Source organism: Oncorhynchus masou, chromosome 12, assembly GCF_036934945.1.
Source record: "Oncorhynchus masou masou isolate Uvic2021 chromosome 12, UVic_Omas_1.1, whole genome shotgun sequence".
Classification (NCBI taxonomy): domain Eukaryota; kingdom Metazoa; phylum Chordata; class Actinopteri; order Salmoniformes; family Salmonidae; genus Oncorhynchus; species Oncorhynchus masou.
In genome coordinates this window covers 44925474-44951384 of record NC_088223.1, presented here as the reverse complement: position 1 = coordinate 44951384, position 25911 = coordinate 44925474, and the positions used below count along the sequence as shown (strand labels likewise).

General features: G+C 43.3%; 1 protein-coding gene across 3 annotated transcripts; it reads left to right on the top strand.

Moving 5' to 3' along the window:
- The first annotated feature begins 213 nt into the window (after nucleotides 1–213).
- LOC135550168 (tripartite motif-containing protein 46-like) lies at nucleotides 214–24720 on the top strand. 3 transcript variants are annotated; one of them, XM_064980717.1, is made up of 12 exons: nucleotides 215–611; nucleotides 9190–9454; nucleotides 9636–9789; nucleotides 10973–11171; nucleotides 11259–11405; nucleotides 11996–12091; nucleotides 12621–12874; nucleotides 17266–17387; nucleotides 18108–18446; nucleotides 19464–19693; nucleotides 22144–22211; nucleotides 22506–24720. In XM_064980717.1, exons 1-12 carry the CDS (start codon nucleotides 582–584, stop codon nucleotides 22969–22971), a joined length of 2370 nt encoding a protein of 789 aa, XP_064836789.1. In that variant the 5' UTR covers nucleotides 215–581; the 3' UTR covers nucleotides 22972–24720. The 3 variants fall into 3 exon arrangements, with proteins under 3 accessions (XP_064836791.1, XP_064836789.1, XP_064836790.1); XM_064980718.1 differs by having other exon boundaries at nucleotides 219–274; XM_064980719.1 differs by lacking the exons at nucleotides 19464–19693; nucleotides 22144–22211; nucleotides 22506–24720 and adding an exon at nucleotides 18688–19451 and having other exon boundaries at nucleotides 214–611.
- Nucleotides 24721–25911: the final 1191 nt, after the last annotated feature.

Sequence of the window (25911 nt, the reverse complement as noted above, 5' to 3'; positions counted from 1 at the left end):
GCTATAGACTCTAGTGTACTTTTTTAAAATTCTGTTTATAAAGCTGTAGCATTTTTTAAAGTAAAACAAATAAATAAATTGAGGTCACTCTTTTTAGTAACAGGCCGGGTTTATTACGCATGCTCCGACTACTGTGGTCCTCACCCCGACAGAGACAGAAAAACTGAATCGTGGGCAGAATTTCCGAGGCTGATGTGATTCGGTAAATGAAGGTTGAGAGACGACTAGGTGGGGAGTACCCTACCAAGCGCATAATCTGGCAGGATTTGGAATGGTGTGTGTATTTTCATGTTCGCTTTCATTTCATTTGGTTACGAATTCCATTTCTCTCTTCCATTTGGCTTCATTTTTTATTTTGTTAAGGTTTTTTTGGAGGTTGTAGGCTCATGCGCATGCGTCCATTTCTAATAATGCGCAAATGTCTATTATGGCTAAATACGCTTTATTGATCCAGGAGTTATGAATATCTATTTTGCCGTTTTTGCCTTCATGGCACCTGTTGTTATTGTTATGATAACGGTAGGCCTATCATGTCTAATTCATCGAAGGAGGCACAATCGGATTGAACGCTCACTTCTTCAATGATGGACGCTCTGGTTCGTGTGAGTAGTGTGAGTAACATGTATCTGGTCATGTCAGTGTTTTGTATATGTTTACATGGTTTGTTGTTTCCCCGTTGTAGTCTACTAATATCCTATTACATTTCAAAGGCTAATGATGCAGGCTGTAGCCTAAAGCCTTGGCTACCAGAAACAGATCACCATTTATTTTCAGGTGTATGATTCGCCCTCATATGCATCTGTCGGACCCCTCTTATTAGTCTACGACATAAATGCCAACATTTAACACGGCTCAATGTAACACATTGGTATCTTTTTTTTAGGTGATATATGCCTGTTTGTACACTGTTTTCTAGAAAATCTATTCCCCTTCCACCCCATTCCTCTACCTTGAATGTGGTGATGAATTCGTTATGATGGCCTAAATATTCTTCAACCTAGACCAAAAGGAAACATATATTTATGTTTTAAATAACACTATCATTTACCATACTATTCCCATTAGGCAATATTCCAATTTCCATTGAATGCACCTGCAAATATGTGGATGCCTACCAAATGTATTGAACCACTTATAGGCCTTTTATAGGCGTTACCCATTCTGGGCAACATTTTTGAGAACTAGGCTATAAGGTGCTCTATCATGTATATATATGTTTTGGGGTGGACAACAAAAATGCTAAAGAAATGTAGACCATATGCCTACTCAAATGCAACATTAGACACACTGGAAACAAATAAAGAAGCCGTGCAACTAAAATGCTAGGCGTTTTGTGCATGCTCCGGGGATGCGCAGGGACCACGGATGCTGGTTACCATGGAGACGGGATGCAGGAAAGCGCCGCCGTCTTGCGCAGCAGAGGGGGAGATAAAAAAAACTAGGGGACTATTGCACAGCGCAATAGGCTAACCTACTTTTGAAAAATAAGAACAACGAGAGACTGAAAATAACTATTTTTACGCACTATATTAACAGGGATGAAAAGGGAGTCCTTAAATATTTGCATCTCACAAATCTCCCATGCCACACCTTGTGGCGGGGCAGAAATACCCCCGGCTTTCAGTTTCTACTATCCCCTCTGGGTGCGTCGCTCAGATTACTATGGAAGAAACCTTCATATCATGGCGCCTCGATTCCAGTTGAAGGTAAGAAATACACTGTAGCACAACGCGTGTTCTGGAAATCAAACCGGTGACAGACAGACATCGCATTGCAAATCAATTTTCGCTGTAATATGGAATATAGGTCCTATTTGGAAAACTAATTTGTGGGCGTCAATAGATTGTAGCCAGTGTAGCATAGCCTGTCTAGCCTATTGCTAATTTAGTCGCCGGCTGTTTTGAACAGAACAAGAAAGGACAGGACGGATTTGACATTGGTGAATGGCAGCGAGACAGGATCTCTAACCATGTCCTGCTGGTAAATTATAAATGATCTTTCTTTAACCTCCAGGTCTGCATGTTTTTTATGATGTGATGTGTGTGTGGATTGTTTGGTATTGCTTCATATAATACAACAAAAAATCGCTTTGGTGCAATTTCAACAAGTAGGCTGGCTATGTGGTACATTTTCACAACTGTAAGCACACAAATCCAAACGAAAATGGCTCATGTTTCAAAACTCTAAGCACATTTTAAATTGACTGAGTACAACAAATGAATTCACAGTCACTTGTTAATTACATCAAATCATTCTTTCAAGTTGTATACATATTCAATCGAAGTATCTGCTTTTCAAAATGCAATAAGCCTACTTTTGATATGATGTTCTTGTCATTTGTTAACAATACAATTAACTATCATTTAATCAAACTGCTTAAAACTGTTAACTGCTGGACCAAAAGTAGTGTAATAGTTAACGTGTCTCCTGTACACTGAACAAAAAAATAAACACAACATGCAACAATTAAAAATATTTAACTTACATACAAGGAAATCAGTCAATTGAAATAAATTCATTAGGCGCTAATCTATGGATTTCACATGACTGAGATTACAGATATGCATATGTTGTCATGGATACCTTTAAAAAAAAGTAAGGGTGTGGATCAGAAAACCAGACAGTATCTGGTGTGACCACCATTTGCCTCATGCAGCGCGACACATCTCCTTCGCATAGAGTTGGTCAGGCTGTTGATTGTGAGCTGTGGTATATTGTCCCACTACTCTTCAATGGCTGTGTGAAGTTGCTGGGTATTGGCAGGAGCTGGAACACGCTGTCGTACACATCGATCCCGAGTATCCCAAACATTCTCAATGTGTGACATGTCTGGTGAATATGCAGGCCATGGAAGAACTGGAACATTTTCAGCTTCCAGGAATTGTGTACAGATCCTTGAGACACTGACTGGGCCGTGCATTATCATGCTGAAACATGAGGTGATGAATGACAAGACAATGGGCCTCAGGATTTCTTCAAGGTATCTCTGTGCATTGTCCGTAGTTTATGACTGCCCATAGCATAACCCCACTACCACCATGGGGCACTCTGTTCACAACGTTGAAGCCACTCACCCACACTGCACCATACTGCCCGGCAATCTGCCCGGCATAGTTTAAACCGGAATTCATCTGTGAAGTGCACACTTCTCCAGCTTGCCAGTGGTCATCGAAGGCGAGCATCTGCCCACAAGTCGGTTATGACACCGAACTGCATTCAGGTCAAGACCCTTGTGAGGACGATGAGCACGCAAATGAGCTTCCCTGGGACGGTTTCTGACAGTTTGTGCAGAAATTCTTCGGTCGTGCAAACCGAAGAACCAAAAAGGGTTCTTCAAAGGGTTCTCCTATGGAGACAGCCGAAGAACCCTGAATAGCACCTTTTTTCGAAGAGTGTAGTGTACAATGCACTGCTGAAAGATCTGGGTTGTATATAGCAATATATTCCACTCGCTATCTGAATTTCATTGATGCACTGTAAGCGAATCCATTTTGTCAAGCAGATAGGTGGTACTGCGTCAGTTGACAAGTCACGTAGAAAACGTGATCTTGTACAATCTTGCATGGGGGAGAAAACACTATGCTACGTTTTTAGCAAACTGCTTCACAATACCCCTATTTCTGATGATTTGTCCTACGTATGTAATGTATAGGGATAATAAAACGGTAACACTGACATATTTCTCAACATCCTCACAACCTACCATTGGATACAAAAAAACGAAATGGTGCATGTCAATTTATAGTCAAGTACTGTATGGAAAATGAGATTGGATTAAATGATAGTTAAAATGACTAAATGGTGAGCCTATCATTATCTGATGTATTGGTGACTGAACCAAATGTGCACATGGTATTTCACGGAAAACTTTGATTTTTCATGAATGGCTCAGTGGTGAAAAATGTGTGAAACCCCAATGAATGCACTGTCAAAGTTTCTGAACATAAGATAGGGGGCATTACAAGTGTTATCGGTTAAGAGTTTTTTACTTAAAATTTTGAAAATGTACCACTTATATCTGATTTTTTTTCTAAGTGATTGAAAAAAACTGTAATGTGGGAAATGTATCAATTGATTTAGGCTGTGCTATATTTAAGCAATAAGGCACAAGGAGGTGTAGTATATTACCAATATACCACAGCTACAGTGAGGGAAAAAAGTATTTGATCCCCTGCTGATTTTGTACATTTGCCCACTGACAAAGAAATAATCAGTCTATAATTTTAATGGTAGGTTTATTTGAACAGTGAGAGACAGAATAACAAACAAAAAAATCCAGAAAAACGCATGCCAAAAATGTTATAAATTGATTTGCATTTTAATAATGAGGGAAATAAGTATTTGACCCCTCTGCAAAACATGACTTAGTACTTGGTGGCAAAACCCTTGTTGGCAATCACAGAGGTCAGACGTTTCTTGTAGTTGGCCACCAGGTTTGCACACATCTCAGGAGGGATTTCGTCCCACTCCTCTTTGTAGATCTTCTCCAAGTCATTAAGGTTTCGAGGCTGACGTTTGGCAACTCGACCCTTCAGCTCCCTCCACAGATTTTCTATGGGATTAAGGTCTGGATTCTGGCTAGGCCACTCCAGGACCTTAATGTGCTTTTTCTTGAGCCACTCCTTTGTTGCCTTGGCCATGTGTTTTGGGTCATTGTCATCCTGGAATACCCATCCACGACCCATTTTCAATGCCCTGGCTGAGCGAAGGAGGTTTTCACCCGAGATTTGACGGTACATGGCCACGTCCATCGTCCCTTTGATGCGGTGAAGTTGTCCTGTCCCCTTAGCAGAAAAACAGCCCCAAAGCATAATGTTTCCACCGCCATGTTTGACGGTGGGGATGGTTTCTTGGGGTCATAGGCAGCATTCCTCCTCCTCCAAACACGGCGAGTTGAGTTGATGCCAAAGAGCTCCATTTTGGTCTCATCTGACCACAACACTTTCACCCAGTTGTCCTCTGAATCATTCAGATGTTCATTGGCAAACTTCAGACGGACATGTATATGTGCTTTCTTGAGCAGGGGGACCTTGCGGGCGCTGCAGGATTTCAGTCCTTCACGGCGTAGTGTGTTACCAATTGTTTTCTTGGTGACTATGGTCCTAGCTGCTTTGAGTTCATTGACAAGATCCTCCCGTGTAGTTCTGGGCTGATTCCTCACTGTTCTCATGATCATTGCAACTCCACAAGGTGAGATCTTGCATGGAGCCCCAGGCCGAGGGAGATTGACAGTTCTTTTGTGTTTCTTCCATTTGCGAATAATCGAACCAACTGTTGTCACCTTCTCACCAAGCTGCTTGGCGATGGTCTTGAAGCCCATTCCAGCCTTGTGTAGGTCTACAATCTTGTCCCTGACATCCTTGGAGAGCTCTTTGGTCTTGGCCATGGTGGAGAGTTTGGAATCTGATTGATTGATTGATTGCTTCTGTGGACAGGTGTCTTTTATACAGGTAACAAACTGGGATTAGGAGCACTCCCTTCAAGAGTGTGCTCCTAATCTCAGCTCATTACCTGTATGAAAGACAGCTGGGAGCCAGAAATCTTTCTGATTGAGAGGGTCTCAAATAGTTATTTCCCTCATTAAAATGCAAATCAATGTATAACATTTTTAACATGCGGTTTTTAAATATTTATTTTATTCTGTCTCTCACTATTCAAATAAACCTACCATTAAAATTATAGACTGATCATTTCTTTGTCAGTGGGCAAACGTACAAAATCAGCAGGGGATCAAATTGCTCTTGCTGCAGGCGATTCCCTGATCCACCTCTATGCAGACGACACCATTCTATATACTTCCGGCCCGTCCTTGGCCACTGTGCTATCTAACCTCCAAACAAGCTTCAATGCCATACAACACTCCTTCCGTGGCCTCCAACTGCTATTAAACGCTAGTAAAACCAAATGCATGCTTTTCAACCGTTCGCTGCCTGCACCCTGACTAGTATCACCACCCTGGATGGTTCCGACCTTGAATATGTGGACATCTATAAGTACCTAGGTGTCTGGCTAGACTGTAAACTCTCTTTCCAGACTCATATCAAACATCTCCAATCGAAAATCAAATCTAGAGTCGGCTTTCTATTCCGCAACAAAGCCTCCTTCACTCCCGCCGCCAAACTTACCCTAGTAAAACTGACTATCCTACCGATCCTCGACTTCGGCGACGTCATCTACAAAATAGCTTCCAACACTCTACTCAGCAAACTGGATGCAGTTTATCACAGTGTCATCCGTTTTGTCACTAAAGCACCTTATACCAACCACCACTGCGACTGCGTATGCTCTAGTCTGCTGGCCCTCGCTACATATTCGTCGCCAGACCCACTGGTTCCAGGTCATCTACAAGTCCATGCTAGGTAAAGCTCCGCCTTATCTCAGTTCACTGGTCACGATGGCAACGCCCACCCGTAGCACGCGCTCCAGCAGGTGTATCTCACTGATCATCCCTAAAGCCAACACCTCATTTGGCCGCCTTTCGTTCCAGTTCTCTGGACTGGAACGAATTGCAAAAATCGCTGAAGTTGGAGACTTTTATCTCCCTCATCAACTTCAAACATCTGCTATCTGAGCAGCTAACCGATCGCTGCAGCTGTACATAGTCCTATCGGTAAATAGCCACCCAATTTTACCTACCTCATCCCCATACTGTTTTTATTTATTTACTTTTCTGCTATTTTGCACACCAATATCTCTACCTGTACATGACCATCTGATCATTTATCACTCCAGTGTTAATCTGCAAAATTGTAATTATTTGCCTACCTCCTCATGCCTTTTGCACACAATGTATATAGACTCTTTTTTTTCCTACTGTGTTATTGACTTGTTTATTGTTTACTCCATGTGTAACTCTGTGTTGTCTTTTCATACTGCTATGCTTTATCTTGGCCAGGTCGCAGTTGCAAATGAGAACTTGTTCTCAACTAGCCTACCTGGTTAAATAAAGGTGAAATAAAAAATTAAAAAATACTTTTTTCCCTCACTGTAAGTGCTGTTCTTAAGCACGACTCAACGCAGAGTGCCTGGATACAGCCCTTAGCTGTGGTATATTGCACATATACCACAAAACCCTGAGGTGCCTTATTACTATTATAAACTGGTTATCAATGTAATTAGAGCAGTAAAAATAAATGTTTCGTCATACCAGTGGTATATGGTCTGATAAACCACAGCTGTCAGCCAATCAGCATTCAGGGCTTGAACCACCCAGTTTATATTGTTGCTTAAATAATATAATCAAATGCAAATAATGTAATTCAAGTGGATGTGATTTGTTTAGAAAATTCACAGGGAGGTTGTTATCCTCTTCCTCTCCCCTCTCCCCTCTGCAATCAATATAATGGACATGTTAGGTGGTTTTCAATGTAATCTGTCTGATTAAATTGTGGCAGTGTGTGTGTGTGTGTGTGTGTGTGTGTGTGTGTGTGTGTGTGAGTGTGTGTGTGTGTGTGTGTGTGTGTGTGTGTGTGTGTGTGTGTGTGTGTGTGTGTGTGTGTGTGTGTGTGTGTGTGTGTGTGTGTCATGTTGAACCCCTCTGTAGAAAAGGGTTCTACCTGCAACTAAAAATGGTTCTTCAAAGGGTTCTCCTATGGGGACAGCCGAAGAATCCTTTTAGGTTCTGGATAGCACCTTCGCTGCTACAGTTTACAGAGGGATTTCCTTCATTCATTCACTCACTCATTCACTCTTAATTCATTAATTTCCTTCACTCAGAGTAGGAATGCTGATCTAGGATCAGGTCCTCCCTGTCCATGTAATCTTACTCATTATGATCTAAAAAGTTAAACAGCTAACAGAATCTAGCCGCTAGCTGTTTTAGCCAAAGCTTTATGTCTCAGACCTCTGTCAAAGGCACCCGCAGAAGCAACACACCTAGTCTTGGACCTATCAGTGCCCACTGTCTAGCTCTAAGGGACACGCTATCTTCAGCATTACAAATGCATTTCCTCCATTCACTTCTGCAGGAAACTTTATGAATACACTCAGGTATGGTGTGTGTGACAGCAGGGAGCACCCGTCTATAAAGCAGAGGTGTGTGGAATGAATTCATCGGGACCAGGGGTCACACACACACACACACACACACACACACACACACACACACACACACACACACACACACACACACACACACACACACACACACACACACACACACACACACACACACACACACACACAAACTCCGGATCAGGCGTGTGCAGGAATTACAAAACGTCTGTTCCTCCTTCCTTATTGATATTTAACGCGTCTCACACTGTTTCGACAGCCCATTGGGGACAGCTATTTATAAAGCCCACTGTCATAATGTCACATGTTAACACTTAGCTAGAGAAATCTCTGCCCTCTCTCACGCTACGGCTGAATCCCAAATGGCCCTCTATTATCTATATCAGGGGTAATCAACTCTTACCCTACGAAGTCCGGAACCTCCTGGCTTTCTGTTCTACCTGATAATTAATTACACTCACCTGTTGTCCGGGTCTAAATCAGTCCCTGATTATAGGGGAACAATGAAAAAATGCAGTGGAATTGGCTTCGAGGCCAATAATTCAGTTCGATGGCCCTATATAGTGCATTCTTTTTTTTACCAAGGCCAAGGCTCTGGTCAAAGTTAGTGCACTATATAGGGACTAGGGTGTAATTTGGGATGCCAGCCTATCTCTCCTCCTTCAACCTCTCAGCCTCTTTGTATCTCACTCAGTTACCGAGACCGCTCATCTCCTGTGCTCTGTGTTCTCGTGACTTGCATGGTTATGGATCTTGAGTGCTGCGGTTTATTGTAGTTGGTGGTGCAGCTATTTGTTTTATTTCTATAACTCTCTTAAATTTTCTTCATGTCATTCCTCTTTTTCTGTCCCGTACATACTTCGGTCTCTTTTCAAAAAATGTATTATAAATTCATCCCTGGACCCCCTCCTTTTTTGTTGTTGTCTTGGTGGGTTAATTTTCGTTAAATTAATTACAGTAATTCCCTTGAATATCAATATAGTAGAGACTCCCCATTTACATTACATTTAGGTCAATTAGCAAACACTCTAACCAGAGCGACGTACAGTAGTGGCCCACCACCCTGACCTTGCAAGCGCTATGCTCTACCAACTGAGCGACATGGCTCAGCCTTAGCTCTGTCTATCTGCTGTACCTGTGTGATTCATTGACTCTCTCCATCTCCCTCCTCCACAGTCTAACATGAAGAGCATGGAGCGCGAGCTGCATTGCCCGGTGTGTAAGGAGATCGTCAAGCAGCCCGTGGTCCTGCCGTGTCAGCACAGCGTCTGTCTGATGTGTGCTTCCGAGGTCCTGGTTCAAAATGGCTACCCTCCTCCGGAGTTGCCGCCCGAGCCCAACTCTCCTGCCTCCACCCCCAACACCCGCTCTCCCCACCAGGCACGCAGGCCCATGCCCAGCAAGGCCGACCATCGACCCATTGACCGCGTGCTACGTTCAGGTAATGTTTGTGTGTGTGCACATGAGAGAGAGTGTGTGTGTCTTTAGATTCAATGTCGAATGTGACGATCAATAGGACTAGTCTGGGGATGCGATGGGAATACACACATCCTCCTCTGATTCTTGTTTTTACTCTATTCTCCTCCACCCTTTACCCATCCCCTCTCCCACCCTGTATCCAGGATTTGGGACCTATCTGTCGCCCGGGCGACGGCGTAAGGAACCACCCCATGCAATGTTATTTCCATGCATGCCCTGTGGGAGGGAGGTAGAGCTGGGAGAGAAGGGTCTGACTGACTGCCTGCGTAACCTCACCTTGGAGCGCATTGTAGAGAGGTAACACGCACACACTTATACACACTTACACTTGTACATGCACGCACGCACACATGCGCGTATGCACAATCATATGGAGTGGAGGTGTCGGTTCATGGTCTTGTGAGCCCTTATGTGAAAAATTGAGAATTTCACGTGACCTTATGTGAAGTTAATGTGATAACATGCAAAACACATGATCACATTTGGTGTTCCGAAATGACCTTTTCACATGATTTTCTGAATTTTCCGTGAAATCGTGTTTCTTCTGTTATGGGAGGATGTAGCCCTCCCTGCCCGCAAAATCGGTGTCACCATTGGAAAGGAATTTCTGTTTAAGATTTGTTTCCCAAGAGGTTCAGATCTCACATTTGAATCATTTAGCAGACACTCTTATCCAGAGCGACTTACAGGAGCAGTTAGGGTTACGTGCCTTTGCTCAAGGGCACCTTGACAGTTTTTTCACCTTGTCGGGGATTTGAACCAGTGACCTCTTGGTTATTGGCCTAACATCTTAACCTCTAGGCTACTTGCTGCCCCTGACACACACGCGCGCACACACACATGCACGTGCACAAACACACTCAGACAAAGATACATATAAAAACAGCATTCACACTGCGTGGTGGTCGGTTGTTACATGCCTCTATGCTGCAGGGTAGGCTATAGTGTAACATTTCAATTTAGTAGCAGCTTTAGCTCCTTAAATAGTGAGTGAGAGAGCGTGTCCAAGTTCTACGTCCCAAATGGCACCCTGCTAAAAAGTAGCGCGGACCCTGGTCAAAGTAGTGCACTACATAGTGGGAATAGGGTGCCAAGTGCTGACTCTTGTTAATCAGCGTGAAGCTGCGCTAGAGAGGAAGCTAGCAGAGCTCCTGTAACCTACTGCAGCAGGACATACACTGCACTTCCACTGGACTACTGCAGTGTAGCTGCAAGAAACTTATTTCCCCCCTGTACAGTAATCTCTTTATGATATTTATCACCATGTCTTACCCATCCACTCTCTCTCTGTCTTGGCACCGTTTTCTCCTTCCACCGTATTCTTTTTTGTCTCTCTTTTTTTCCATTTCTTTTCGCCCTCACTCACCCCCTTTCCACTACGATCCAGCCCTAATTCGCCCAATGCTCTCTCTTTCTCTCCTACTCCATTTAATCATTCCCCTCTCCTCCCCCCCCACTCCCTCTCCCCTCCTCCTCTCAGGTACAGACACACAGTGAGCCTAGGCAGTGTGGCTGTGATGTGTCAGTTCTGCAAGCCTCCCCAGTCCCTGGAGGCCACTAAGGGCTGTGCCGACTGCCGAGCCAGCTTCTGTAATGAGTGTTTCAAGCTCTACCACCCCTGGGGGACACCGCGCGCCCAGCACGAACACGTCCAGCCCACCCTCAACTTTAGGCCCAAGGTGAGGCCTGCCTCTCTCTCCCTCTCTGTCCTCTCTCATCCCTCTCTTCTCTCCTCTCTCTCATCCCTCTTGCCTCTACTCCTCCAGGTTCTGTCGTGTCCTGAGCATGACCAGGAGCGTCTGCACTTCTACTGTAGGACGTGCCAGCGGTTGCTGTGCCCGCTCTGCAAGCTGCGCCGCGTACACGCCGGGCACAAAGTGGCGCCAGTCGCCCAGGCCTACCAGACTCTCAAGGTGGGCATCTGGGTGCAATAGCTTAATTGGTTATAGCATGGTTCCTGCATTGGCCTTATACTGTACAATATACTGAATAATGTATGTAATACCTTTTAGCTGCTTTGCATAAAAGTATCTGCTAAATGGCAAGTTGTTGTTATACTCGGTGGCATCAGTGGATATCACATGCAATGGAGATGTTTGTTTTTTTACCAATATTTTACTAGGCAAGTCAGTTAAGAACAAATTCTTATTTTCAATGACAGCCTAGGAACAGTGGGTTAAGTGCCTGTTCAGGGGCAGAACGACAGATTTGTACCTGTCAGCTCAGGGATTCGAACTTGCAACCTTTCGGTTACTAGTCCAACGCTCTTACCACTAGGCTACTCTGCCACCCCAACGGTTGGTGGTTAGTCTAGTAGTACAGTGCATGACAGGAAAGGGGTAAGAGTAGCCATTGAACTGTGGGTTTAGATCGTCCAGTGTGTAAGAGATGAGTACAGTTAAAATGTAGTATGTAGTGTAATACAGAACTACTGTTGTGCATTAGGATTTAAGTCTGGTCTGGGTGCTAAACTCTTTGTTTGTTGTCACTGTTTATTTGTCAGGACAAGATTACCAAGGAGATGAACTACGTTCTGGCCAACCAAGAGACAGTGCTGGGCCAGATCACACAGCTGGAGAGTGCCATCACGCAGACAGAGGTGACTAAATAATACTGCAGTCTGCAGAGCTCCAGAAATACCCCACCAGAGGAGTATACTACAAAGCAGGATCAATGAGTTAGCCAGCTAACTTTGATAAAGAACCAGCAATAACTATAGATTTTCTGGTTTGTGAAGAAAGTTCAACTTAGACATGTGTTTTTTGGTTGTTGAGTCAATTAGACCATGGCCATTTCAAGTTATTTCAGAATATTTAGGCAAATTAGGATCATTGATCCTACTGACCACACCACGATGGACAACATTGTTTACCACAGTAAACATCATTATGCTACTGTATACTGTATATATAAAATATCTTGCTCTATGGTCCTAACCTGTGTGTTGCTGTGTAAAACATCATCTCTGTGGTCCACCTAACCTCTCTGTGTGTTGCTGTCTGACTGTTGAAATGCGTAGCCAGTGTTAATCACAGAATGAAATAGAACACAACTCTAGAATAATATAGATTCATATACAGTATATCTCTATGGTCCTAAACTCCCTGTGTGTTGCTGTCTGTCCCCAGGCCAACAGCATAGCGGCACGGGAGCAGCTGTCTCAGAGCGTGAGAGACCTGACTGCCCTCCTCGCCGAGCGTCACGCCTCATTGACCGAGGCCCTGGAGAGGGCGAGGCAGAAGCGGGGCGATGCGTTGGCGGGCCAGGTAGCGGAGAGGCGGAGCCTGCTGGAGCATGCAGGCCTCATGGCGTTGTCCCAGGAGCTGCTGAAGGAGACGGACCCGCCCTGCTTCGTCCAGGCAGCACGCCAGACACACAGCAGGTACACACAATAGGTCTGACTGGCTGGACAGCAGACAGCGTGGCAACTTAAACAAATTGCACCCTATTGTTATACAAATAACACCCTATTCCACATAGGGTTCTGGTCAAAAGCACTGTAGGGAATCGTGTGCTATTAGGGACGCATACCCAGGACTCTTTAACTCCCTAGTTTTGTTGTTTGTTCATTTTGCTGTTCCTTTGTTTGTTTGTTTCTCTGTTATTGTTCCGTTTCTACTCCCACTGCTTCTATCAATGTCTATTGTCTATGCTTCTTTCCTTTTTCTGTGTGTTTTCGTTGCTCATCCCACATCACCAGCAAAATAACAAATGGACACAAAAGGGAACCATTATACCTGTTAGATCAAAATAACATGGCGTGGTTTTAGTGATGTTGTTCTTTGTTAAACTCCTCTCACTGTCAACTGCGTATATATTTTCAGCAAACTTAACATGTGTAAATATTTGTATGAACATAACAAGGTTCAACACCTGAGACATACACTTAACAAGTTCCACAGACATGTGACTAACAGAAATGGAATAATGTGTACCTGAACAAAAGGGGGGTCAATATCAAAAGTAACAGTCAGTATCTGGTGTGGCCACCAGCTGCATTAAGTACTGCAGTGCATCTCCTCCTCATGGACTGCACCAGATTTGCCAATTCTTGCTGTGAGATGTTACCCCACTCTTCCACCAAGGCACCTGCAAGTTCACAGACATTTCTGGTGGGAATGGCCCCTAGAGTCCTCACCGTCCAATCCAACAGGTCCGAGACGTGCTCAATGGGATTGAGATCTGGGCTCTTCGCTGGCCATGGCAGAACACTGACATTCCTGTCTTGCAGGAAATCACGCATAAAACAAGCAGTACGGCTGGTGGCATTGTCATGCTGGAGGGTCATGTCAGGATGAGCCTGCAAGAAGGGTACCACATGAGGGAGGAGGATGTCTTCCCTGTAACGCACAGCGTTGAGATTGCCTGCGATGACAACAAGCTCAGTCCGATGATGCTGTGACACACCGCCCCAGACCATAATGGTCCCTCCACCTCCAAATCGATCCCCCTCCAGAGTACAGGCCTCAATGTAACACTCATTCCTTTGACGATAAACGCGAATCCGATCATCACCGCTGGTGAAACAAAACCGCAACTCGTCAGTGAAGAGCACTTTTTGCCAGTCCTGTCTGGCCCAGCTACATTGCCGGTGATGTCTGGTGAAGACCTGCCTTATAACAGGCCTACAAGCCCTCAGTCCAGCCTCTCTCAGCCTTTTTTGGACAGTCTGAGCACTGATGGAGGGATTGTGTGTTCCTGGTGTAACTCGTGCAGTTGTTGTTGCCATCCTGTACCTGTCCCGCAGGTGTGATGTTCTGATGTACCGATCAAGGGGCAGGTGTTGTTACAAGTGGTCTGCCACTGCAATGGAGGTCAGCTGTCCGTCTTGTCTCCCTGTAGCGCTGTCTTAGGCGTCTCACAGTACAGACATTGCAATTCATTGCCTTGGCCACATCTGCAGTCCTCATGCCCCCTTGCAGCATGCCTAAGACACGTTCACGCTGTCATGAACGTTGTAGTGAGGAGACCAAAGAGCAGCGTGATGTGAATACACCCTTTTAATGATAGATGAAAACAAACACGAAGTACACTAAACAAACAAACAAAACAAACAAACAAACAAACAAAATATCAAAACGAATGTGAAGCTATACTACAAACGTTCAGACATAGGCAACTAGACATCGACAATAACCACGAAATACCCAAAGAAGTTGGCTGCCTAAATATGGTTCCCAATCAGAGACAACGATAAACAGCTGCCTCTAATTGACAACCAATCTAGGCAACCATAGACACACATAAACCCTGGGCATCTTTCTTTTGGTGTTTTTCAGAGTCAGTAGAAAGACCTCTTTAGTAGTGTCCTAACTTTTCATAACTGTGACCTTAATTGAAAAGCTGTTAGTGTCTTAACAACCGTTCCACAGGTGCATGTTCATTAATTGTTTATGGTTCATTGAACAGGCATGGGAAACAGTGTTGAAACCCTTTACAATGAAGATCTGTGAAGTTATTTGGATTTTTATGAATTATCTTTGAAAGACAGGCTCCTGAAAAAGGAATGTTTCTTTTTTTGCTGAGTTTAGTTGTGCTCCAACCGGTGTTCACTGTTTCCAATGATAGTTTGTCTGACTGACACTGGATCCGTGGCATGAAACATGTACAGTCCCTTCCGATCTACACACAAATACCCCATGATTTCACAGTGGAATTATGTTTTAGAAATTCATAAAACATGAAAAGCTGAAATGTCTTCAGTCAATAAGTATTCAACCCCCATGTTTTGGAAAGCATAAATAAGTTCAGAAGTAAAAATGTGCTTAACAATTTGCATAATAAGTTGCATGGACTCATTCCATGTTCAATAATAGTGGTTAACCTGATTTTTTAAATAACTACCCCCATCTCTGTACCCCAAACATACAGTTAGTTTCAAACCTGAGGACCCTCAATCGAGTAGTGAATTTCAAACACTGATTCAACCACAAAGACCAGGGAGGTTTTTCAAAGCTTCGCAATGAAGGAGACTGATTGCTAGATGTGTAAAAAAAAATATCCCTTTGAGCATGGTGAAGTTGTTAATTAGAATTTGGATGGTGTATCAATAAACCCAGTCACTACAAAGATAGAGGCGTCCTTCCTATCTCAGTTGCCAAAGAGGAAGGAAACTGCTCAGGGATTTTACCATGAGGCCAAAGGTGATATTAAAAGAGTTACAGAGTTTAATGGTTGTATTATGAGAAAACTTAGGATGGATCAACAACATTGTATTTACTCCAGACTGAAAAGAAGGAAGCCTGTACAGAATAAAAATACAAAAAACATGCATCCTGTTTGCAACAAGGCACTTAAATAATACTGCAAAAAATGTGGCAAAGAAATGAACATTTTGTCCTGAATACAAAGCGTTGGGGCAAATCCAACAACACATAACTGAGTACCACTCTACATATTTTTTGAAGAATGGTGGTGACTGCATCATGTTATGGTATGCTTGTAATCTGCAAGGACTAGGGAGGTTTTTAGGATAGAAAATAAATAGAATAGAGATACACACAGGCAAAATCCTAGAAGAAAACCTGGTTCAGTCTGCTTTCCTACAGGCACTGGAAGACAAATTCACCTTTATTCAGGACAATAACCTGAAACACAAGGCCAAATCTACACTGAGTTGCTTACCAAGATGACACTGAATGTTTCTGAGTGGCCGAGTTACAGTTTTGACTAAAATCGGTTTGAGAATCTATCGCAAGACTTGGAAATGGCTGTCTAACAATGGTCAACAATCAACTTGACAGAGCTTGAAGAATGTAAAAAAGAACAATGGTCAAATATTGTACAATCCAGGTGTGCAAAGCTCTTAGAGACTTACCCATAAAGATTCACTGCTGTAATCACTGCCAAAAGTGATTGTAACATGTGATTTAGGGGTGTGAATACTTATGTACATTTAATATTTCTGTATTTAATTTTCAATAAATTTGCCCCCAAAAATGTGAAAATGTTTTATTTAATCTATTTTGAATTCAGGCTGTAATACAACAGAATGTGAAATAAGTCACTGTATGTGAAAATGAACATTCCAAAATGAACTGCAAAGCACACTGGGTATTATTATTGACCTTTTTTTGGGATCATGTCTTGATGGGATACAGCTTAGCCTAATTCTCCTAACCTGCTATGTTAATTTGCCTAACCCTCTGCGTATGTACTTGTCACGCCCTGACCTCAGAGAGATGTTTTATTTCTCTATTTGGTGAGGTCAGGGTGTGATGTGGGTTGGGCATTCTATGTTTTGTATTTCTTTGGTTTTGGCCGAGTGTGGTTCCCAATCAGAGGCAGCTGTCTATCGTTGTCTCTGATTGGGAATCAAACTTAGGTAGCCTGTTTTCCCACCTATATTGTGGGATCTTGTTTTTTTGTTAGCTTTGTGAAGCCGGCAGAACGTGACAGTCGTTATTCTGTTTGTTGTTTTTGGTTGGTGTTCTGAGTATTAAACAAGTCAAAATATATTTCATATTTGACATTCTTCCAATAGCCACCCTTTGCCTTGATGACAGCTTTGCAAACTCTTCAACAATGTAGAAAATAGTATAAATAAAGAAAAACCCTTGAATGAGTAGGTGTTCTAAAACTTTTGACTGGTAGTGTACATGCTACAGAAATGCTGCCTATCTCTGTGTGTATTACCCTAATGATAAAATTGTCTCCCTCCCCCGACTTGTTGTATGTCTCCACTACTTCCAAACAGTTAATCTAAATATATCTCACTTTCTCTCTCCCTCCCCTCTCTCCATCTCTCCCCTCCCCCCCTCCGCGCTCTCCAAGGTTATCCACGTCCATCGAGGGGCTGCAGTGTTTCTCTCTGGCCGCTGATCCCTCCTTCAGACACTTCCAGCTGGACGTCTCCAAAGAGCTCAAACTCCTCACAGACCTGCAGTTCATACAGGGTGAGACAGAGGAGGAGAAAAAGATGAAGGAGGGGACCAGGGGCTAGGGAGGGGTAGCGGGGATAGAGTCCACCAGAGAGAGAGGATAAGAGGAGATGGCTGGGGAGGGATAGTCAGACAGAGAGAGAGGAGAGGAAGATGAAGGTGGGGTCTAGGGGGGTATGGAGGGATAGAGTGAGCCAGAGAGAGAGAGGAGGATATGAAGGTGAAGGAGGATAGAGTCAGCCAGAGAGAGAGGAGGATAATATGAAGGTGAAGGAGGATAGAGTCAGCCAGAGAGGGTTAAGGTCACGTCATCCCGCTGATTCTACCTTTAATTATGTCATATTACTGCATCTTCAACTATGTATTTCACGGTAAGGTCTACGTATTCGGGTGCATGTGACAAATAAAGTTTGATTTGTTTACAAACTGTTTATTTATTTTACATTTATTTTGCTAGGCAAGTCGGTTAAGAACAAATTATTTTTTCAATGACGGCCTAGGAACAGTGGGTTAACTGCCTGTTCAGGGGCAGAACGACAGATTTGTACCTTGTCAGCTTGGGGGTTTGAACTTGCAACCTTCCGGTTACTAGTCCAACGCTCTAACCACTAGGCTTCCCTATAAACTGTAATGAACATCTGGTAGTATTGCATATACAGTATAATCAAGCCAGAGAGAATTGTATGTTTGTGAATCTAACATCTGACTGACAGCTGTAATGTTTTCTCCCATCAGCCCCTCTGGCCCCTGTCATTGACACCCAAAAGACCCTGGCCTATGACCAGCTTTTTCTGTGTTGGCGGCTGCCTCAGGAATCCGCCCCCGCCTGGCACTTCTCTGTGGAGTTCCGTCGACGTGGGGTGGTGCCAGGAGGCGGGGCCAGAGGTGGTATCCAAGGACGATTGGCTGCGGCCCGCTGGGGCTGGCAGCGGCTGGAGGAAGTGGGCGGGACCAGTGCTGTGATTGACAGGTTGGAGATGGACAGTGTGTATGTGTTGAGGGTGAGAGGCTGCAACAAGGCCGGCTTCGGGGAGTACAGTGAGGAGGTGTACCTACACACCCCGCCAGCACCAGGTGAGGTCTATACACTGTTCTAAAGGCGCACACACACTATACACACACACACGAACACACACACTTGGCCTCATTATAAGTCTTGGTATAGCTGGTATGCATATCAGAACAGTATCCATGGAAATCATCTTAATGACAAATGTCTCTCTTTTTCTGCCCATTCCCATACTTCTTTCTGCCCATACATCCATCTCTCCTCCCATCCCTCTCTTTACCCATCCCATCTCTCTATCCAACCCAGCTTCTTTCCTCTTTACACTTTGTCTTCACATATCTCTCCTCATCTCTCTCATTCCGCTCCTAGATCCAATCTCCCAATCCACATTTCTACCTCTGCCTGTTAGTGTGAGCATCTACACCCTTTTTCCTCTTGTTGCTTTGCACATATCTCTACTTCTTTTACATGAATACCATGCATCTCTTGTTCTCCCAGCCACCCTCTTTCTCCCTCTCTCCCATAATGAAATCTCAGAGTGTGTTTATGAGGTTTGCTGTTTGTTAAGACCTGAGGCTTGAGAAATCAATTTGGTTGGTTGAGATCCATGCTAATGGGTCTGAGAAGTGGTCAATGTATCCCTTGTCTCCCCTAGTAAAGTATTCTATCCTGTGATATTTCCCTCAGGCATATTAATCCCCAAAATTATCCCAGTTTAGGAAAGAAGCATCCCCTCTTTTGATTGACCTTTGGCTTTGAATGTTTTCTATCCGTTTCCAGTTTGTTGATGGACAGTTTGACTCCCTTTCTATTAGTCCTTGTCTCCTCTCCTCATTACAGAGGACTTGCATGTTGTCCATACCTCTCCTCCTCTCTTAACACTCTCAGTTCTTTCCTTGCCCTGATTCTAAGTCTATTCCTGTATTTACCTCCTCTGTACCCTTATTTTCTACCTCTCTCCTATTTCACTTCTTTACTCCATCCCGTCAAAACCCTCCCCTTCCCGCTTCTTTCTTTCCTGCACTCCTCCTTCCACCCTCTCTCCCTCCATCTCACTCTCCTCCCCTGCCTTCCTCTCTCAGTGTTAAATTTTTACCTGGACTCTCGCTGGGGTCTCCATGCCGACCGGCTGGTGGTGAGTAAGGAGCAGCGCTGCGCCCGGAGCGTCCCCGGTCTGTCCCTGCTGCAGGCCGCAGACCTAGCGCTCACTTCCTGTCACCTGACTGCAGACCTGCTGGTGGGCGACGTGGCCATCACCCAGGGCAGGCACTACTGGGCATGCTCAGTGGAGCCCGGCTCCTATCTGGTCAAGGCAAGTGGAATGGCTGGGAAGAGAGTTTTGCCCAATCCCATATCGTCCCCACAGCCCCGTGCCCTATTCACCTGTGGAGATCTGAGAGGATTTGACAGGTGAAATCCATTTGGTAATAACTCCACCTTGCCCTCTGATAGGCTAACATCAGACGTGGACGTTTACTCATATTTCTTATACCAATCAAATCCTCTCAGATCTCCGCTACTGCATAGGGCTTAACCTCACTAGGGAACGTGGGATGGTAACATCCCACCTGGCCAACATCCAGTGAAATTGCAGAGCACCAAATTCAAAAACAGAAATACTTATTATAAAAATTCATAAAACATACAAGTGTTATACATTGGTTTAAAGATTAACTTCTTGTTAATCCAACCACGGTGTCAGTTAATCCAAAGGCTTTATGGCGAAAGCATACCATGCGATTATCTGAGAACAGCGCCCAGCAGACAAATCATTACAAACAGTTACCAGCCAAGTAGAGGAGTTACACAAGTCAGGAAGAGCAATAAAATTAATAACTTACCTTTGATGATCTTCATATGGTTGCACTAACAAGACTCCCATTTACTCAATAAATGTTTGTTTTGTTTGATAAAGTCCCTCTTTTATATCCCAAAACCTCCCTTTTGTTTGCGCGTTTTGTTCAGTAATCCACAGGCTCAAATGCAGTCACAACAGGCAGATGAAAAATCCAAATAGTATCCGTAAAGTTCATAGAAACATGTCAAACAATATTTATAATAAATTCTCAGGTTGCTTTTAGCCTAAATAATCGATAATATTTCAACCGGACAATAACGTCGTCAATATTAAAGGTCAACAAGAAAGGCGTGGTCTCGGTCACACGCTTGAAAAATCTCTGGGACACTGCAGTGTCCACTCATTCACTCATTTTTCAGAATACAAGCCTGAAACAATTTCTAAAGACTGTTGACATCTAGTGGAAGCCATAGGAAGTGCAATTTGAGTCCTAAGTCAATGGATACTGTAATGGCATTCAATAGAAAACTGCAAACATAAAAAATCCCACTTCACGGATGAATTTTTCTCAGGTTTTTGCCTGCCAAATCAGTTCTGTTATACTCACAGACATTATTTGAACAGTTTTGGAAACTTTAGAGTGTTTTCTATCCTAGCTTTTGGGCCTGAGTAGCAGGCGGTTTACTTTGGGCACACTTTTCATCCGGAGGTGAAAATAGTGCCCCTACCCTAGTGAAGTTAAAGAGCAATTTGGGATTGGCCCTTACTGTACTGTAGATGGTGTGGTGTATTTTGTATGGTTTTGTAGGCTATATACAAAAATGTGTATGAAAATGAATGTGTGATCATGTGTTTTTGCATGTTGACCTCTTGGGTAATAATGTACCCTTGATAAAGATGAGCAAAAAAATAATAATACAAAATACTGGGCTATATTGTACGCAAAACAAATGTGAAAATAATCATATTGTATGATAACTCTTTCTCTGAGTTAACAACTCATATTTTTCTCAAAAGGACAGGGGTCAAGATTATTGGCACCCCATTTTCAATACCTTTCAATAACTCACCATGCAAGTTATTTTTCAAAAAATATTTTATGAGATTGGAGAACACACTGGGAGGGATTCTAAACCATAACTCCGTACAGGATTCTTGATATCCTTCGTCTGTGCTTATGGACTGCCCTATTCAATTCAAACCACAGGTTTTCAATGGGGTTCAAGTCCGAAGATATGGCCATTGAAAAATGTTGAGTTTGTGGAAATGTACCAGTTGTGGATATCGCTGTGTGCTTGGGTTTATTGTCTTTCTGGAAGATCTACTTGTAGCCAAGTTTCAGCCTCATGGCAGAAGCAACCAGTTTTTTTTCCTAAAATGTCCTGGTACTGGGTAAAGTTCATGATGCCGTTGATCTTAACAAGGGCCCCAGGACCAGTGGAAGCCAAATAACCCTATAACATCAAAGATCCTCCACCATATTTTACAGTAGATATGGGGTTCTTTTCTGATTATGCGTTACTTATTTTTCGACGACAAACCCACCACTGGTATGCATGGCCAAAGATCTCTATTTTCACGTCATCCAACAAATGTAAATGCCTGGAGTTTACTAAATGGCATTGTCACTTCGATTGGAACCGGTGCTATGGTCAGATTAAATGAAAATAGAGCTGTTTTATCACACACACCAGTGGTGGGTTTGCTGTCAAAATAATGATGACAAAAACAACCATTTAAATGGAGAAAAAAAAGATTTCTTGTTAAACAAAATCTATTTCTCTGAGCAATTGTATTAGTATAAAATAATGTAATTTAAAAATATTCTGGAGCATACAATATAGCTCAATATTTGTATTATTATTTTATACTGTCTTTTTTGCTAATCTTTATCAAGGGTGCCAATAATTTTAGACCCCGTTGTATGCTGCTGCGCCTTTTCAGTGCCTCTATCTGTTCCGCAGGTGGGGGTGGGCCTAGAGGCCAAACTACAGGAGTGGTTTCATCTTCCCCAAGACATGGCCAGTCCCCGGTGAGTGGTGCTGGAGGTTAAGGCTGTAAAGTGCATGGAATACAGGAAGTAGTCAATGGGAAAATATGTTGAGAGACTGACCTACATCAGGGCTTGTATTCAAAAAACGTCTCAAAGTAGGAGTGCTGGTCTAGGATCAGTTTTGCATTTTACAGCGTAATGAATAGAATTACATGGACAGGGGGACATGAAGATCAGCCTTCTTATTCTGAGATGCTTTATGAATACAGGCTCTAGTTGTGTATGTATGACTCATCTCTCGCTCTCTCGCTCTCTCGCTCTCTCGCTCTCTAGCTATGACCCAGACAGTGGACATGACAGTGGGGCGGAGGATTCCCTGGACTCCCCTCCCCCCTTCTCCTTCCTCACCATGGGGATGGGCAAGATCTTCCTGCCCCACGGTCCCAACCATCATAACAACCATGGTTGCCCCGCCAATGGCACCAGCCCTCGCCGCAGCCCAACCATCTCCAACGGGAACATCCCCGCCTCCTCGCCTACGGGCCTCACCTACCCCCTGCCTCCCAGGCTCGGGGTGTGCCTTGACTTCGAAAAGGGTCGCGTCACTTTCTACGATGCCCACTCGCTCCGTCCACTATGGGAAGGGCCTGTCGATTGCTCCGGCCCTGTTTGCCCGGCTTTCTGTTTTATTGGCGGAGGGGCGCTGCAGTTACAGGAGCTTGTGGCCAATCGGATGGCAGACCAGACTCCAGTCAGGAGGGTCACCATCCAACCACGTGTCACTAATCTGAATAACTAGGCCAGATTCAATCCGAAAACACGGCGTAGCGTGCTTGACATTTAAAGGTAATTGTGACAACATCTGCAGCGTTTACCTTGAATGCGATCTCCGCAAATGCAGTAACATTGCCTTTAAAATGCACATCAATCATCTGAGGTGATTGATTGGACATAGAAAGAAAAGTTCATTGTAAGCTATTTACTTGGCCGGAGCAAAAAGTTAGTAACCTCAGAGATTGTGTTGTTTTGTATTTCATTTGTATGAGAAAAATAGTTTTTATTGCAACCAATATGCAAATGTCTAACTTTGCATTATTTTTGGGGTTTGCACATTTTATTTTGTCAGAAATACTAAATTGCTTAAGTAGGAGCTGTCAAATTACACACACAGCAATTATGTAATGTCTCATTATATCTCGGACACTTGCACTATTATCCACACTATACTGTATATATTTACAGTATATATGTTTATATATATATATGCAAGAACAGATATAGTTTAGAAACACTCTTTCTCAGTCATGTTATGTCTGGGTGTTCATCTAGGTCAGGGGTATTCAAATCTTACCCTACAAGGTCCGGGCTACTGCTGGTTTCCGTTCTACCTGATAATTAATTGCACCTACCTGGTGTCCCTGGTGGAACTGGCTTTGAGGTACAGATTTGAATTTGACGGATCTATGTTTTTTGATACTTCATGTAACAGGTTCCCCTTCACTGTGTACTAACACTTTTTACACATCTACGTCTGTGTATCCCCAATGGTAAAAAGTCCTGACTTGTTAGTGAAATCTTCCCACTCACTCCATCACAACCCCAACCAAAGTGATTTCTCTGGACTAAATACTGTTGTAATTGAGTAGACAGTAGATTTAGTTAGGTGGATAACATGAACATGAGGCAATACTGTAATTAGGAACTGAATGATACTGCTTCGGCTTCAGCCACCTTTATCACTTGCTTCTTGATTAATACATTTGTGCATTGATTGTTTTTCCAATGTTTAACTTCTGCAGTGTGTGCGTGCATGCATGCGTGTGTGCGTGCATGCATGCGTGTGTGCGTGCGTGTGTAAGAGAAGGAGCGAGAATGCAGTAATTCACTTGTCTGATAATCATATTGATCACCATTGGCTAATGATCATTTGGGCTTTTAGGGAATATTTTTGGATTATTTCAAAGTGGGCTTGATTGTAAATAATGAGCAGTGCTTCTTATGAATGATAAGCTTTCTAGAAATGTAGGTTGTCTCTGAAATGGCACCCTATTCCCTATATTGTGCACTACTTTCGACCAACTCGATTCTTGGTCAAAAGTGGGACGCAGACGAAATGTAGACTTCTCCTGCTGGCAGAATGTTTGTAAAATAAAAATAAAAAACATAGACCAAGAATTAACTCTAAATAAATACACATTCTGAAAATAAGCAAAATCTGTCCTCCTTATTGTTATGGGTGGTAGTAGTAGTCAAACCAGCTTCAGTTCATTGTCCTTTGCATTGTCCTTTGCAAAATATGTCACATTTTCTGAGTACTTTCATGTCAAAACAGACTCTTGCCTTTCACTTTTTATTTAACAGTTAATTTAACCTATTTTGTGAGGGGAACCTAAAAACTGTATAGGGGTGACTACTGCAAGTGTTTTGACCAATGATGTACAGTACCAGTCAAAAGTTTGGAAACACCTACTCATTCCATGGTTTTTCTTTATTTGTAATATTTTATAGACTGTAGAATAAGAGTGAAGACTTCAAACTATGAAATAACACATGGAATCATGTAGTAACCAAAGTGTTAAACAAATAAACAGATTTTATATTTGAGATTCTTCAAAGTAGCTACCCCTTGCCTTTATGAAAGATTTGCACACTCTTGGCATTCTCTCAACCAGCTTCACCTGGAATGCCTTTCCAACAGTATTGAAGGAGTTCCCACATATGCTGAGCACTTGTTGGCTGCTTTTCCTTCACTCTGCGGTCCAACTCATCCCAAACCATCTCAATTTGGTTGAGGTCATTTCCGGTTCCGGGTTGGAGCGAGCGGTCGCATCTACACTTCGGTCCGCAGGTAGTATAACTTTTCATTACATCTCATTATAGTACAACGGTTTGATTTGTCTAATCTTAGCAATTTCTTCTTAGCTAGCTACATAGCCGTCTTTGTATCAAAGATAATTGCATAATTATCGTATTTCGTCGTCATAACGTATCTGCCCAGCAGCTAGCTAAGCAGCTAGCTAACATCCACTGTCCACCAGCACTGTAGAAACTATTACACTCAACTGAACGACTCGATTAGCGTAGTGTCAGCTAGCTTCATAGTTGTCTTCGCTGTCTTCGTATCCAAGAAAATTGTGTAGTTTAGAGTGTGTAGACTTAGAGTGATTATCTTAATTTACCGAGGTTAGCTAGCCAGCTATTTGTCGTCCTTAACGTAGGAGATGCTGCTAGCTAGCTAGCCAACAGCTAGCCTACCTCTACCGAATTGAACTTCAACTACCCGGTCAACATTCCGCGTCGCTCCACAGGTAGTATCACATTTTCATTTCACTTCATTACAGTACAACGGTTTGATTTGTTTGATCGTAGCTAGCCAGCTACATAGCCGTCTTTGTATCTAAGACAATTGTGTAGTCTAGAGCGATTTTCTAGGTTAGCTGGCCAGCTATTGTCGTTCTGTTAACGTAGCTAGCCAGCTAGCCCCGAATAGCAGCACTGTAGAAACTATTACAGTACAACGGTTTGATTTGTTTGATCGTAGCTAGCTAGCTACATAGCCGTCTTTGTATCTAAGACAATTGTGTAGGCTAGAGCGATTTTCTAGGTTAGCTAGCCAGCTATTGTCGTTCTTTTAAGGTAACGTAACGCAATCAACCTGTTAGCTAGCCAGCTAGCCCCCGAATAGCAGCACTGTAGAAACTATTACACTCGACGGAACGACTTGATTAGTGTAGTGTCA